At 43.2% G+C, this 14,222-nt stretch overlaps 1 protein-coding gene across 1 annotated transcript; it reads left to right on the forward strand.

Moving 5' to 3' along the window:
- Positions 1-5,584: 5,584 nt before the first annotated feature.
- LOC134062488 (plexin-C1-like) lies at positions 5,585-14,156 on the forward strand. The gene is made up of 13 exons (XM_062518511.1): positions 5,585-6,564; positions 6,928-7,050; positions 7,222-7,356; positions 7,549-7,649; positions 9,224-9,332; positions 9,547-9,676; positions 9,782-9,884; positions 10,033-10,129; positions 10,275-10,313; positions 10,600-10,730; positions 11,570-11,799; positions 12,697-12,786; positions 13,294-14,156. The coding sequence occupies exons 1-12, from the start codon at positions 5,638-5,640 to the stop codon at positions 12,780-12,782; spliced, it is 2,211 nt and encodes a 736-aa protein (XP_062374495.1). The 5' UTR covers positions 5,585-5,637; the 3' UTR covers positions 12,783-12,786; positions 13,294-14,156.
- The last annotated feature ends 66 nt before the right edge of the window (positions 14,157-14,222 follow it).

Consider the following 14,222-nt stretch of genomic DNA (forward strand, 5'->3'; position numbering starts at 1 on the left):
CCAGGAGCGGAAACATGTTCAACACCATCTTCTCACAGGGCCTGCTGAGCTGACAGAGTTCTTAACCACAGTTCCTCTTCAAGAGCCTTATAGTAGCAGCGAGGCGTGAGGTGACATGCTGTATGTCTGTGGTGTGTGTAAGGATGTGTTAGTATATCAGTAGAGGGTAGAGACTGAGTGTCAGTACACTGGGACAGTAGCCTTCACTTTCTAACAAAGATCTCCTCATCTATTTCTCTACTGTGAGCAGGAAGGGGTAAGTCACATCCAGCTCTTTTTTATTATCATTATCGAAAGTGCCATTTGCAATTTACTGTATGCTGCCTACACATTTTTTGCTCAGTTTGATGTTAAAAAAACAACTACATAGCAGTACAAAATATGACTGCCACTCAGTCCTGCACATTCTCTGTGTTTGCGTTCGTGTATGTGTGCTTCTGTGTGTGTGTGTGTGTGTGTGTGTGTGTGTGTGTGTTCACTTGAGCGGGTATAAGTTAACAGCAGGTTTGATATTCATTTTTGAAAGACATTTTCTCATTCTGATTGCTAGTTGGCAATGGTAGGTGGCTACTTAATACAGGTGAAGTTTTGCTAGTTTTGCAATTTCAATTACATTTCAATTTAGTTTTACTTATTGAGCGGCAAAACATTACACATGTCTCATGGCGCTTTACAGAGTGTTAAACATTCAAAGAGAGCCCATGGGTAACAGGGGCAAGGAAAAACTCCCTAGAATTGGAGATACATATGGTTATAGTTATAGTTATAGCAAAAATACTTAAATATCCTGGGGTACAGAAATTAGAATGGGCCGCCTTGCAGGGCGAACCTGTCCTGCATCTGATCGCGTGCCTGTGGATTACAGAAACAGCCAAAACAAGTGACAAACAAAGTTGTTTTTCTCCTTAATTGCTTATTTAAAAAAATACCAAAACAGTATCAGAATGTGAAAAACATGTGTGATTTACAGAAAATGCATTAACATTTTCAATATCGAACTGCATAAATTAGGGCTGGGGCAAAAACCAAGAAAAAAAAGATTTCTTCCATAAGGTTTACATTGTAAAAAATCTCCTAGTCTCCTAAAAAGGCGTTCGAACCCTACGTCATAGGGGAACAGGAAGAAGCCTCCTGTGAATCATCTCGCTTTTTCAACCGTCTCTGGTTATAGTTATTTAGCAGACGCCTTTGTCCAAAGCGAAATAGGAAGAAACCTCAGACAGATCCACGACTCAAGGGCCCAACCCATCTGCCAAGGGTCAGTTACAGTAGAGTAAAGTCATTTGTAGTATCAGAAGGTTCAAACTATATAGGGAATAATTAGTCCATTAGTAATCCATTAGTAATTTCGGAAGGTAATGGGAAGTGGGCCAGGGATCCGGGCGGGGAACCACAGCAGGCGATGGTAGGGCAGTCATAGGGATGACAATGGCAATGGCACTCAGGGGGATGGGACTTCAGGTGTGATGAGGGCCAGGCACAAAGATGGCTGATGACTGGTAATGGTTTACCTCATAGGTGAGGTAGGAAAGGGTGTGTTTGTGTGTGTGTGTGTGTGTGTGTGTGTGCCTGTGCCTGTGCTTCTTGTGGGGTAAACTAATTGTTACTGATTAGATGTGCTTAATTTATTCTGGTGCATTTTAAGGTACTGTAGCAATAGGCCAGCAATAGTGTCTGCACATAAAATGATGCACAGTGGCTATATATGATAGGCTACAGCACACGTTTTACAGTGAAAATGTTCCACCTTTTAATATCAGGTGTACTGTAGCCCATCTGAATCTCAGTAAAATCCACCAATTAGAAAACAGAATCAGAGGGGTACCAGTTGGGTCACTCCACGTCAATTCAACCAGGGCCCACGCACAGTAGGTCTCAAAAAAATTGAAACTGAAAAAATTACTCAGGAGACACTGTAAAATGACTTTTATGTCCTGTAAGATCAGTACTATGTTTTTTCATTGTCATGACAACTACATGATTAGGCTTTTACTCAACGTTTTCGTAACATTTCACTGCATTATAATGTTTCAGATTTAATATTGAGTATTTTATTGTTTTTACTGCTAGGTGAGGACTATGGCGATGATGGCCTCTCCTGCCCTGATTCTCATCTTCTCAGCTGGACTTGCCCTCGGACAGGTAAAGATCCATTGCCATAGTTCAGCACAGGCTTGAGCACATCACCATCCTCTCATGAACAAAATATGTTGATATTTATGGTATTCGGCAGGTGTTTTTGTCCATAGCAACTTAACCCCGGCTCTATTAACACCACATTATTATGCTTGCTGCCATACTTGTTCTGATATGAGGTCTCTCTGTCTCGTTGCTACAGAATTCTACGCTCAATATGGAACCGGATTCTGTTGATGACCAATATGAAGACTGTGCCGACAACATGACAAACTTGGTCGAGAACACATTTCTGACACGTGAACTTAACAATGATGCAACATTCAGGGAATCTTGGGAAAGGGGAAAGAGTTCATGTAAAGGCAACCCAGGACATGGTTTGAAAGTTAATCATTGCATTGCTCTTTATGTGTATAGTGACAGCAAAGAAGGCCAAGCACATGTGCTGTTCAATAAAGCAATTCGTGTTGGTAAAGCAGAATACAAGTCCGGGAAATTTAAATGGTACTCCCTCCAGTTTTTCCTAACACAGGCACTGCAGATTCTTAAGACAGAACAATCGGGCACCAAAACAACATTTCGTCGTACAAATGTCACTTTTCCTAAAGATGTTGTGAACAACGAGATTCGATTTGGCCGCTTTGCATCCTCTTCTACTAACAAAAAGTCAGCAGAGGGATATGGAACTAAATCTTGTTTTGAGATCCAAACAGACCATGGTGTTGCAATAAAAGAATTCTCTGCTGTAAAAGGTGAGGAGGAGGTGCTAATTCCTCCATACGAGAAGTTTAGAGTCACTGAAGTCTTACAGATAGCTAATGATCCTGGCCTCTGGTGTGAGACTGTGTATAAGCTGGCCAGCACTGGGGTCAATAGCACCCTGCACTGCGAGGCGTCTGGGAGATCTCTGACTCATCACAGCCATCAGTTCCTCTGGGTGGCTACTGTCTGTGCCATCACATTCTTGCACAGTTTGTAGGCTATTAACAGGATATGTCCAAAAGGGTTAATATTCTTTTAATCAGTAATCTTTTAATTTTAATCTTCTTTGCCCGTTTTTTGAGAACGCCTCTTCTCCTAGAGCGTTTGAGCTATCGACGTGGTTCAAACACTAAAAAATCAGGCCCGATCTGGTATAGAGCTCCCCAGTCCCGCCCCTCCTCCGAGAGAGGTGCTTGTCCGGAAGTAAAATTCTCATTCATTTCTCCCATTGACTTCTGGAAAAATTCGGATATAAAGAGTTTTAGACCATGCCTTAGGCTAACCAGCTACGATGTGACTCATAAGCATATAACTTATAATTTCGAGTGAAAAAATGAACAGAAAATGTAAAAAAAGCGAAAGGTACAAGACTGTGTACATATCTTAAATTCCGAGATAGAGAACTCAAATCCCAGGATGCTTTGCAAACGTACACACATTTCCAACATTTGCAGCCTAAAGATAGTTTAACATGGTTCCATATTAATCTGAGAAAAGAAGATGATTACTTCCTACCGTTTCCATTGAGTAAATTCAACCTTCAAGATGAGAAAACCGTTATTTTTCGGAAGACCACACATCGGTCCTGATCAGCCCTGCAGCTTTTTGAAGTTTTGAAGTTCCAGCGAGACGAAGCTGGACGATAGGCGCGGGAAAAGCTGAGTACAGTTTGTTTGGCATTGCCATGGCAACGGCGATCTCTACCAATCAAAGGCTCTGCTTTCACCAGTTTTACACGTTAGGGTGTCGGGTAGTGTAGTACTCTCTCGTTAAATCGTGAATAAAGCATTGTTTTCTCAAAACAAGGTTGATGCCCCCATTAACTTTTGACATCTATATGAGCGGGTATAATCGCTTAGTCACATCGTAGCTGGTTTTAAGTCTACCATGGACGGTTACGATGTTATGGCTTATTCTCCAATTGTCAATGGAGAAATTGTATTGGATTTTTACTTCCGGACAAGGCTGTAGGCGGGACTGGGGAGCTCTATAGGTTGCTTGTTAATGTCGGATGGCTGCCGGTTATCGTTTTTCCGGTATTCCCGTTTTTAGACCCTTGTAGTTTCGCCATGCTCCACCAGAGGCGTTTCAGCATTGAAATGAATGGGGGACTGTTCAGGCGTTTACATCAGTGCCCCCTGGTGAGCAAGCCCACTCTTGCAGCCCCTCCACGGAGATGCACATTTCTAGTTTCAACGAACATCCGTTGTTTATTTTGATTCCTAATCAGTCTGTGTCAAGTCAAAGCTACAGCTGTGATTGTGAAACAAAGCATGACTTATCAAATGGCTATGTTGAATGACCGCTATGTATTAAAATGTGCTACACAAATAAACATGAGGTTGAACTGTGTTAAACGTGGATTTACTAGCAATCATCTCAATTCCAAGGAAAGATGAGCCATTTCAGACCGAGGTGGAGGATGGTTAGCTTGTATTGATGCTAAATGGCTAGCTTTATTGATGCTCATTTGCAAATGTGACCAGAGATGATCAGCCTCTAAGGTCCTGCCATCCCGAGACACCTAGATTATGTCAAGACCATGAGCCACATACACTCCCTTGCCAGGTCACATTCTAACATACTGCGGCATGTTTACACGGCACCTTGAGTAGCCTATCCCAGAACACCACACTGGTGTCCACAATGGCTGCGGGGCCCAGCATCTCTTGATCTTATTATTACACCGTAAACAGTTATGCTTAGTGAGTGAGATATGAAAATGCCACTTTACCACCAGCTTAGTTACCACTCAGAGAAATAAACAAAAAAAAACATGTTTCTATAGCCTATGAATAGAAAACACATTTGACCACCTGCATCTGTCCCTGGTCCTCTGGGTGTAGGCCTACTGCAGCCTATAGCAGTTGATTTTCGGAGTCCAGCCAGTATACTGTGAAATGAAACAATTGAACTACGGCATGATGACACTGCCCTCTTGTGCTCAAAAGTGAAAATACACTGTCTGTAGCCTACTAGTCATGTAGCGCTCAATGGTGTTTTTTGCCCCCAACGGCACCTTCCAGGCAGGCAGCACAGAGCACAGCCTAAAAGGCACTACCTTTACCCTATTCCTAACCTTAACCCCCTCAACCCTCATCCTACCCCTAAACTGAGGGGAGAGGGCAAATAATACCAAAGACCGTCATGTAGCCTACATTAGATCAAGTATAAGCAGAGGCGGACATCAGGGTTCTAGAAGGTAAAAGTTCTGCCATACATTACTTAGGCTATAGGCTACCTGTGAACATCATGTAACATGGCGTTGTTTAAGTTTGACACTGTAAACGTTCTCAACGAATAGTGAACGACGTTTGCAGTAAAACTGCATAAATGTTGGCGCCCCCTCTGTCCTTTGCGGCCCTGTACGCAGAGTGCGTGATGCGCGTGGTGGGAGAGGCGACACTACACTGCTCGGAGTCGGTGGGCCATTTTCCGTTTCTGTGTGACAGCCTGACAGCGCAGACCCTCAGACGGACCCCCCTCAGACAGACGTAGCTTAGAGAAGTTTGGCAAGACATGAACGCTACTTGTCTTGCAGTTATTTTAGTTGTTTGCAAGTACGCTCTCTGTAAAGAGTCACACGTCTTTGATGGAGATGTTGTTAATTTCGCTGTTGGGGTCGATACACTGTTCGTCCTCACAGATACTCAGCTTCACCAGATGCGGCTCGACCTCAATCTAGAGACGCGGAAAGAAATATCAAATGCAACAATTTCAAACAAACTAGAAGTACTAGTTCCTTTCGTCTATAACGGCACCTTGATAACATGTGGATCATACGACTGTGGATACTGTGAAATTCTTGACATAAACAATATTTCCAAGACGATACACAAGGAAACCATCGGCTTTGGAGCATACCCAAGCATCGCGGTCATTATTGGCCATGGAGATGATAAATACTTATTGGTGGGCAAAAATGTAGACAAGTCTAAATATGACTTCAGTGATTCGGTAACATTGCGCAACACAAGAGATGGACAAATTGGGGGAATTTTCTCTAAAACAGATGTCCATGGCACGCCGTTCGCAAGCATTCAGCACATTAGTGAGACAGAAGTTGAGTTTGTCGATTGCTTCCAGCATATTGCGTCCTCACAGGTGTGTCTATTTTTGAATGAAAGGAGGGGTTCCAATTCGACAGTGAAGCTTTTGAGCCTCGACAGTAACTTCACCAAGAACGGAGAATACACCAAAGAGGATATATTTACAACTCTCCAAGGTGCCGTCCTGCAGTGCTCTGAAAGCGACGCAGGCAGACAGTGGAAGCTTCTGTCCTCCGCGGTTATTCCAGGGGAGTCGCCCGCCCTCTGGGCAGGTGTCTTTCAGGTCGAGACGAATCCCGGAGAAACCGTGGTGGCGATGTTCGACATCAGCCGAAAGCGCACAGGATATGTTTCAGGTTTCTGTATCACAGGTGGCGAGTGTCAAGAGCAAGAAGAGGTGATACTACTGTTATGTCCTTTATATGGCCAGCAAAGAGCGAGCCTAAATGTCAGTTTGTCGTTATGAAGTTACAGTTAGGCTACAGTTACAGTTATAACTTATCATGCTTAGCAGACATTTTTGTCCAAAGCGACATACAAACAAAACAACACAACAATTAAATGTAGCAGTTGATCAGACTACTACAGAGTCAACTAAGATAATAACAACATAAACAATAAACAGTGTCAATAAGCAAAGCTAATGAGAATTAAAAAAAAATGACTAAATGGGAGAATAAATAAACAAATGAAGTTAAATGGATAAGATGGAAATGAAGTGTGGATAAGATATGACCCACAATGTTTCTCTCGATTGTAGCCTCAGGTGCTTAAGGCAGCTGCTGCAGTGTTCAGGGACAGTTCCATCACATCTGTTGCTGCTTTGAAGAGCAACTCCTGGATTGTTCTTTTCGTTGGCACGGGAACTGGACTGCTGATCAAGGTTTGATAATATCACAAATACATTTTGTATATTGACAGTTAATCTGATGTGTCTGTTGAATATAAAGTGATCACCACTAGCATGGGGTTTTGTAGCTCTAATGAAGCTCCCCCCCCCCCCCCCCCCCAGTGATTTCAAATTATCTTATTCATCTGGTTATTTGTATTCCAGGTTGCTATAGACGAGTCTCTCAAACCTGGCTGCCCCACTGTGTTGTACAATTCAGAGGAGGATTGGACATTTTTACCCAAAATGCTCTTTGCTCCTGTGAATCCCACAGACATTTATGTGGCTCAGGGAAACCAGGTCGGTCAGCTGAATATAGTACAGTATCAATACAGTTTGTGAAGTGTGTGTGTGTGTGTGTGTGTTTGTGTGTTTGTGTGTGTGTTGTGATCATACATGGCAGTACATGGCATGATGGAAGTCTTGTAATGACACTGTGTGACCAAAACACTGTGTGTGTGTGTGTGTGTGTGTGTGTGTGTGTGTGTGTAGATGATAAAGGTACCTGTGGCCAGATGTGGTGTGTATGAGACTCTGGGGGAGTGCTGGTCGGCCCTGGACCCCTTCTGTGGCTGGTGTGTGTCTCAGAGCAGGTAAAAGACTTACACACCTTCATACACACACACACACACACACACACACACACAAACACACACACAAACACTCTAGTAAAAAAAATAAGTGTTTGGCTGTACTGTTGTTCTGGTCCCTATAGCGGAGATAAAAATGTCCGTTGAGCATCAGCCCACTGCTGTCCCAATATATTTTAAAGGTACAGTCATTGATCGCCCAGGAAGTCGAGTTTGTTTGTGATCATGTTTATATTTAAATACATTTGCAGATGTTTTTATTCAAAACATACAGTTTAACCAAGGACCAAATTAATTACACCAGGGGGGAAGCTCACCCCTACCACGAGAAAATGATTTTCATTGGCCCAAAGTGTGAGTAAAGTAACAGTAAAAGTTTTAAATATTGACCAAAACAAATGATGACTTCGGGTCAATTTTGTTGAAGCTAATACATTTGAGACTTAAAGGTGCAGTATAGTGATGGCACACAATTTCAAGCCCATGACATTTTTTTTGTCATATTCAGCCATCATCTCCCTCACGACTGCCAGCAGCCAGTTCTGCCAGTGCACTGTAAAAAAGAGAGGACGGTTTCTGTAGGCGGTCTAAGTGTCTGAATTAATCACCTCAAGAGTTTCCTCTGTGATCTCTGTTTGGCCCCCTCTTCCGCCACATACATTGGCCCCTCAGCTAACAGAAAGTAGTCTACATTTTGTGCAAACACACCCACCGCCTATGGTGAATGGAGGTGCAAATCATCCCCCGTCGTCTCTTTGTTCATTGCCTATATGTATCTCTAATTCTTTCCTATATGCATCTCCAATTCTAGGGAGTTTTTCCTTGCCCCTGTTACTCATGGGCTCTCTTTGGATGTTTAACACTCTGTAAAGCGCCATGAGACATGTGTAATCTTTTGGCGCTCTATAAGTGAAATTAAATTGAAATTGAAATTGCATATGATTCACTTTATTAAATGTAGGCATGCAGCAAGTATTACATTTGTCATATTTGTCATACGCCATGTGTGGTGACCCAGAAGGGTCAAATCATTTATATTTCTGAAAACAAAATGACAAAACTACATTCTCCGAAGTCAGATATTTCCCAATTTCATTCCACACAAACTCGGAGGTCAAGAGTTTTGACCTCCTACTGGGACAAAGTACAGTGGAGTTTTGAAGTCAGAGTTCCCACTTCTGAACTCTAAGTTGATCTATCCCAACTTCAACTCTAAGTTGATCTATCCCAACTCCAAGGTTGGAATTGCTGTCCGACGTCTGGAATACAGCAATATAACTTACAACGCTACCCAGGATTTTATTGTGCATGCGGCTTGCCCCCCCGTCCTAGTCGGTAGTATGTCACACCCTGGTGTGGTTAGCTCTGGTGTGGTTAGCTGACTCATACTGGCCACAGCCACACTTCCTCTTACTGTAGCTTGTATGCATGTAGCACATGCGCACCACATTAGCTGTGATGTGTGTGTTTAGGTGAGCTCTTTTTTTCCCCACTAAAACTTCACCTCTGACCTCAGAGATACCATTTCTGCTGTCAAGAACTCTCATGCCTTATAAGGCTTCTCTGTTCCGCTCCAGGTGCTCGTTCCAGCACGACTGTTCCAGCTCTGACTGGGTCTCGGTTCCTGGGACGTCCCCGCTGAGGGACATTATGTCTGTCCTCATGGTCAGAAGCAGCACAGGGCAGGTAGAGGTGGCTTTTCTTATGAGTAATCTGAGAGTCTATTAACCATCAAAACATTTAGTGTTATTTCAAGTATTGTTGTTTTTTTTCTCCTTTTCAAATGTATGTATTATGAAGTGATTCCCCGAGCAGGGAAAACCCAATTAAATAAAAAAATAAGAGTCTATTATGAGTTGATCAGATCCTGGTGTGAGTCTGTGGTTCTCTCCCCTGTCAGGACATCACAGTGACCGCTGCACCCAACCTGAACGGAGGCATCCGTTTCTCATGTGCTTTAGAGAAGTGTGACAGTCCGGGCCCCTCCAACTGCTCCTGCAGCTTCTCTAGTGAGAGCTTCCCTGCTGAAGGTGTGTGAATGGACGCATGTCTGCTTATTACTGCTCCAGCACACCACAGTGGACAGCTGGAGTGTGTCTGACCCAGAGAGCCTGTGTGTGTTTTCATGTGCGCAGGACTCAGCCTGAGGGTTACCATCACAGTCCAGACGGAGTTGCTCACTAAGGACGTGCTTTTGAAAAACTGCTCCAGCATCACAGGAACGCCAACTTCTGCTTTGTGAGAAAACTGTTCTCTTAACTCATAGTCAGTGTGTTTGAAGCTAAATGTTATCGATTTTGCATTTTGTGTGTGTGTGTGTGTGTGTGTGTGTGTGTGTGTGTGTGGTTTGGTGTTTGTTTGTGTGTATTGTGTGTGTGTTCCACAGGTGTATGGAGTGCTTGTCTGCTGGGTGTGTGTGGTCCCTCTCAGGTGATGCTTGTACCTGGAGATCGGCATCCTCAGAGAACTCAACCAGTGCACAGGTGAGACGAGCCTCAGGTTCATCAACAACAACAACAACAACAACAACAACAAAATGAATTATTAATCTCTTACAATCACTATCTGATATCTGATCTATCTGATCTGTTTTGGCTGTTTCTGTCGTCCCTCTCTCTGCCTGGCTAGGATGTTTGCCAAAACTACACCTCGGGTCAGAACTACTCGGTAAGTTGCAACCTGAGCTCCATCTCGCCTCTAGAGGCTGATTTATGTGCGTGGCAATCTGTGGAGCTTGCGATTCTTTTTTTTGTGCCGATAATCGGACAGGATAGTATAGAAAGAGAGAGATGTGGCAATGGACTAAGACACATGTGTAAGTATGCTACTCGATTAAACTGTTAGCTTGATATTCACATGTGTACGATTATATTTTAGTATTTTATCTCTCTCCCTCCTCCATGGTCTCTCTGAGCACTCATTGACCCACACATGTTCTCTCCTCTTTCCTCAGACACCAGAGATTTGGTCTCTGATACCAGAGAGGGTCTCGCTCCATGGTGCATGCTATGCTCTGATAACTGGAAGGAACCTGGAATCAGTCACAAAGATCCTCTTCCAAGGACTGGACTGCAACCCAAAGGAGTATGTACCGCTCCTGAAAATTCACAAATAACATTGGAGTTATGTTGACTAATTTAACAACGACATACCTTTACCTCTGTCCCGAGGGTTTGACACGTAGAACATTTCTTCACTTAGTTTAATTTCCCTATTTTGACAATTGGCTAGCAAACGCATTTCTTATGAAATGCAACCTGGTCAATCACTAACAGCTAAGTGTGACTACAGCTCTGTCAACACATCCAAAAGAGCACTACACTTTTGCTTGTTTAGGCTATTAGTTAATTTTATTCTCTTGTGGGTCGTATAGACTTTTCCATTCTGGGCTATATCAAGCTAAGGCACCACTGAAGTTGTGTTTTGTGTGTTTACAACATTGGCATGTCCCCGTGTGAATAAGGTAGAGGTTTCCAGTTAGGTTATCATAGCTAGCATTACTGGCACCGTTTAGTTTGTGCATCGGCGCTGCCTACAACAATGCAAGCTAGTGGCAGCTGTTGTCGCTGTAAGCGTGTGGTCCTGTCTCTAAATAGGCACAGTGTAGAGTAGGCCTACTTGATATGTCGCTTGATTTTCAGTAATAAATGCAGCCTGTAGTCTAGGCTACTTTGGCAAATTAGCAGAAACAAGCAAAAATGCAGCAAGATAAATCTGGCCAAAGGCGGGCCCCCTTTGCAGTAGTGGCAAGCGGACACACAGGAACAAATGCACACACTCAACCACACATTTACACACACACACACACACACACACACACATCCTGTACTGCCTGCTACCTCTAAGGTTGTGATTTCCTGACAACAGTCAAGCACTGAAGTTGGTTCATCATGCTCTACTTCCCTGTTGTGTCACATGACCAGGTCCCCGGTGTTGTCCCGTTCAGGTAACTCCAGCTTTGTGGAGTCTCTGACATTCCACATTCCGAGCGGAACCAAAGGCACAGTGAGAGTGTGTTTGTTGACGCCGGATGCCCAATGCCATGGCAACGCCAAACTCTCCTACGATTCCCAGAATGCATCATGTGACCTCCTGCTAGACTCCTGGTTCCTGACTCTTCTTCCTCACTGTTACAAAGTTGTTCTTCTCCTCGGTAAGAGCTTTGTTTTAAAGCCATAGAAAACATACCATAGTGTAAGACTTTTACTGTTAAAGACTTATTGTTATTGTTATTATAATAATAATTGTTAATAGTGATGATAATAATACACATGTACAATGCACAGTGCAACCAGGGAGGATAGTAATGAAGGATATTTGGTGCAACTGTAAGAGACCGTGAGAATAAAAACACCTCAGGATGTATAGGCATAGTGCACAACTGAAGGCGTGAGATCAAAAACATCTGGGCCATGGTCAAACTCTCTCTCTCTCTCTCTCTCTCTCACACACACACACCACACAAATTAGTCACACAATTACTTCCTGTTGTTTGTATGCTCAGAGGTGGGCAACTTCAAAAGAGCTGAGTTACACACAAGGTTACAAGCTCTTTAAAATAATGCCAACAGTCATGGAATGAACACACATTCACACATACATAAGCACATGTACACACACACACACACACACACACACACACACACACACACACAAAGGAATGATACAAGCTACTTATAATGCACCTTCCATCTTTAAAGCCCCCCCTCCTCTCCCCACACCAACACACACACAGACACACACACACACACACACACACACACACACACACACACACACACACACACACACACACAGTAGCAGCCACTGATTGCACAATTGTGCTTAAATGGCTACTTGGTTGCCAGAAGGAAATCAAACATATCTGTGTGTGTGTGTGTGTGTGTGTGTGTGTGTGTGTGTGTGTGTGTCAGGTCTTACACTCCCTCTATTGTTAATAGCACTACCGTAAATCCTCAAATTGTGGTCAGGGTCTTTCCAGCCATGAATAGAATTTGAGGATTTACGGTATGTAGATCAATAAAATGTGCAATAATATGTTTGCCTTTAGCTATTACATTCTACTTGCTGAAGGCAAAGCCCCTTGGTAATGAGGGTGAGAACACATCTGCACGCTACACCAGTGGAACCTCCTAACCAGGTCAGTCCAGAACCTCCTGACCAGGTCAGTCCAGAACCAGGTCAGTCCAGAACCTCCTAACCAGGTCAGTCCAGAACCAGGTCAGTCCAGAACCTCCTAACCAGGTCAGTCCAGAACCTCCTAACCAGGTCAGTCCAGAACCTCCTAACCAGGTCAGTCCAGAACCTCCTAACCAGGTCAGTCCAGAACCTCCTAACCAGATCAGTCCAGAACCTCCTAACCAGATCAGTCCAGAACCTCCTAACCAGGTCAGTTGAGCACAGCAGCGTAACTCTGCTGTTCACAAAATAATACTGACGGGTAAAACTGCAAAGCTTACTGGCCAGAGGACATGATCTGTGGCGATCAGGGGTTTGTCTCTAGAAAGGGTAGTTTCAATGATCAATCAAAGATGCTCAGAAAAATGTGGTAGGACAAACTTGAGGAAGTAGTTGGCATTGACAATGAATATTTGCTGTTGTCAGTGTTTCAATTGCACTATTTTGACAAGATTGTCTCACCCTATAGGAGTCTATAACTAACTCCTGATTCTGATCAGCCCTGAGGAAATGGCGCCCTCTTCCTGTGAAGCTGGTATTACTCGATGAGCCTCACATCAGCCCCTCTGCTCCAGTGGAAACAATGAGCCTGGAGGAACCTTATTGTTCATTTCAGCTCTAGCTTTTGCTTATTTTATGGATTTTATGTGTTCTTCAGCTTGCAAATGCATGCAGCAGTAAAATAATATTTTCAGTCATTTTAAAGAATATTGTTAATCATTTTAAATAATATTGTCAGTTATTTTAAAGAATATTGTTAGTGATTTTAAACACCCACTCAGACATTGTATTACCAGGAACACACATGTTCTGTCAGAATCTGACACCCCACAGAAAACAGCAATGATATTATTATTTTATAGGATATTATTGAGCATGCCGAAAATGACACATATTGAAGATCAGTACATGGTTTTGAAGTGGGACAGATTGAACTAGCTCATATTGAAAAGTGTTTGATGAAGACCAAGAAGGGTGGAATGTTTCTTGTTTATTACCCATTACATTCAATGGGAGCTAAAACGCAGTGTTGTGGACATTCCATTCTTTTTTTATCCTGCACCTGCCAAAATGTGGGATGTGCACACGGCTACTCTTTGTGTGTGTGTGTGTGTGTGTGTGTGTGTGTGTGTGTGTGTGTGTGTGTCCACCTTTCAGGTGAAAACCTAGAGAGTAAATATAATAATGTCAAGAACAAATTAGCCTGTTAGAAATCGAAATGGACGTGAAAAGTGTTTAAACACGTCGTATTTGACCATCACTGTGGAGATGCCCGTAATACAAGTAAACAGCACAGTGTGTGTGTGTGTGTGTGTACGTAGGTAAGAACAACTGCCCGTAATACAAGTAAACAGCACAGAAGTCTGTTGCCATATCATACTGTATCTGCCATATACT

Source organism: Sardina pilchardus, chromosome 17 (assembly GCF_963854185.1).
Source record: "Sardina pilchardus chromosome 17, fSarPil1.1, whole genome shotgun sequence".
NCBI classification, from domain to species: Eukaryota; Metazoa; Chordata; class Actinopteri; order Clupeiformes; family Clupeidae; genus Sardina; species Sardina pilchardus.